The sequence below is a fragment of the Halyomorpha halys genome, unplaced genomic scaffold (genome assembly GCF_000696795.3).
Source record: "Halyomorpha halys isolate HHAL.00 unplaced genomic scaffold, Hhal_1.1 Scaffold586.1, whole genome shotgun sequence".
In the NCBI taxonomy this organism is placed as follows: Eukaryota; Metazoa; Arthropoda; class Insecta; order Hemiptera; family Pentatomidae; genus Halyomorpha; species Halyomorpha halys.
In genome coordinates this window covers 374645-377035 of record NW_027106076.1, presented here as the reverse complement: position 1 = coordinate 377035, position 2391 = coordinate 374645, and the positions used below count along the sequence as shown (strand labels likewise).

General features: G+C 29.0%; 1 protein-coding gene across 3 annotated transcripts in view; it reads left to right on the top strand.

Moving 5' to 3' along the window:
* gek (serine/threonine-protein kinase gek) overlaps positions 1-2391 on the top strand; it is a 62341-nt gene that overhangs the window by 47912 nt on the left and 12038 nt on the right. For all 3 annotated transcript variants that reach the window (XR_010845174.1, XM_014426597.2, XM_014426596.2), the window contains exons 28-31: positions 347-527; positions 615-803; positions 1518-1703; positions 1815-1914. Coding sequence is in view for 2 of the 3 variants with exons in the window: in XM_014426597.2 (XP_014282083.1) it covers positions 347-527; positions 615-803; positions 1518-1703; positions 1815-1914 (656 nt within the window). In the remaining variant the exon portion in view is untranslated. The remainder of the gene's footprint in view (positions 1-346; positions 528-614; positions 804-1517; positions 1704-1814; positions 1915-2391) is intronic.

Genomic DNA, 2391 nt, shown 5'->3' with positions numbered 1-2391 from the left:
TATGTAAGTAATGAATATGTTAATAAAATAAAAGATTAAAGAAATCCTTTAATAGAAGATTAAAGAAATTTCTTTAATCCTGTTATTTTACTTACATTGTTTCTTTTCCACTCATCACTTTAATTTTAATTTTTTCACATATTTACTTACTAGATTTTCGTGTGTATTTTATTTTTGTTCTTTTCTCTTTTTTAATTTTAATATTACTTTTTTTTTGTTCCTCACTGACTGCACCCTTAACCATCTTCTCATTTTTTAAAATAATTTATAAAATATACTTGTTCCCATTTCTTTATGTTTTGTAATATTAGGTATCGCATATCATATTTTATGTTTCATTTTTCAGAACACTTCTCAAATTATAATATATGAAATTACGAGGACTAAAAGTCGACATAAACGCTTGAGAGAAGTCATGTTACCTACACAGGCCCAATCTCTTCAAGTATTTTCTGAAGGTCGACTTTGTGTCGGGTATCAAGCCGGATATTCAGTGTATTCAATTCTCGGAGATCATCATCCTATCTGTAGGTTATATTGACATGTATTAATTTTTTTTTTTTTTTTTTTTGTGGGGGAGCTAATGTGCTAATGTGTTTGTTGTTTTCTTGTAGCCCTGATTCACGCAGATAATCCACTCCTCGGGTTCTTGGCCTACAGTGGAGTTGATTCTATGCTAGCAGTTGAATTAGGCCATGGTGAATTCCTTTTGGCATTTCACACTTTAGCTATATATGTAGATAGCCAAGGGAGGAAGTCGAGAGATACTGAAATTATGTACCCAGCTGTTCCTGTAGCTATCAGTATGTATAAGTTATTTATCATTTTTAGCTAAGGACAGGCTGTTATCTGATCAGCTTTTTAATTTTTCTGTTAAATGAAAAATTGTTTACTTTTTAACAAAGATTATTTTAATAAATAAATTTGAATTTTTGTTATTGTTCAATGGAATCAACTTACTGGATTCTATCATATATAAAGTTAGTTTTGAGGCTTTTATTAATGAAGCAAGAATAAATATTTATTAGTTGGTCAAATAATACTCCACTGAGTTCCATATGTACTCCTCCAGCTCTAAACTTTTTTTAATTTCCAATCCCAATTAAGTTAGTAACTTATTATTGATAGGTGGTCTGATGTATGGAGGAGAATTTATACTTTGGAAGTCTCTGATTCATTGCATTATCCATCAAAGAAAAAATTCCTAATAAAACGATTGTTTCTTAGACCAAATGTTTATTTTAATAACTTATTCTGTCTTGAATATAACAAGATTACAAGTTTATAAAATAGTTCAAAAATGCCTACAGTATGATTTTGGAGAAATATATAGAAGACAATGTAACATTTTATTACAATTAATAAATAGTTATTGTTTCTGTTGTATACTTTTTGTGATGCAACTTGAAAGAATTTTGTTTAAATTATCTTAATTTTTTTTGGTCCAATTTCCTAACAATTGTTGTCATTAACTTTATTTATTTTTTTTTAACTCTATTACTTGTTTATTGTTCTAGCTTATTGTGATGGTCATCTACTTGTATACTCTGAAACGCATATTGATGTTTTTAATGCATCTACATCCTTGTGGGTCCAAACTTTAAATGTTAAAAAAGCAAGACCTCTTAACACGACTGGCAGCATAAGCATTTGTACCATAAATGACATGACATACATAATACATATCGCTAATATTCATCAATGTACGTAAGCTAATTCCAATTCCAATATTTTTTCTTAATTTGTATATGTTTGCATGAATTGATATAACCCTGTGTATTTTATATTTATCTATTTCAACTTTTTAAATAAAGGTGATTTATTGAGTATAACTACTTATGATGCCACTGGGAGGTTAATCGCACGGCCGAGGAGGAGGTTTTCTTTGAGAGAAGGTCATCGCATTTCAAGAGGGTATGTATAGGGCATCTTTTATTGATTTTAATCAATTATGATTTTGGTTTTCAAGTATTTATTTTTTTTATTGTGTTGTTCTTTTTACATTATCTTATTCACTATTTGGCTAAAAATTGCACTGTTATTAAAATGGACGACAGTGAAACCTCATCTAACGGACACATCTCCCCAACAGGGAACCCTTTTCCGTGGAGAATTTCAATAGTCCCAGTCTGAAGTATACAAATTTATACCCATTTCAACAACTTTTTCTTTCTTCAATGAAGAAATTCATATTTAATAGTTTTATGTTTTGATATAAATACATATGAACATTTAATCTGGATTATCTCTCTAGGAAGTCTGGTGAGTCAATTTTTTATAATTTTTTGAGGTTTATTACTTCCATCATTTTCAATAAATTATTATTTATTTATTCATTAACATTGTACAACGTTTCGGGACCACTGTCCCACATTCATGCACTATAAAAAC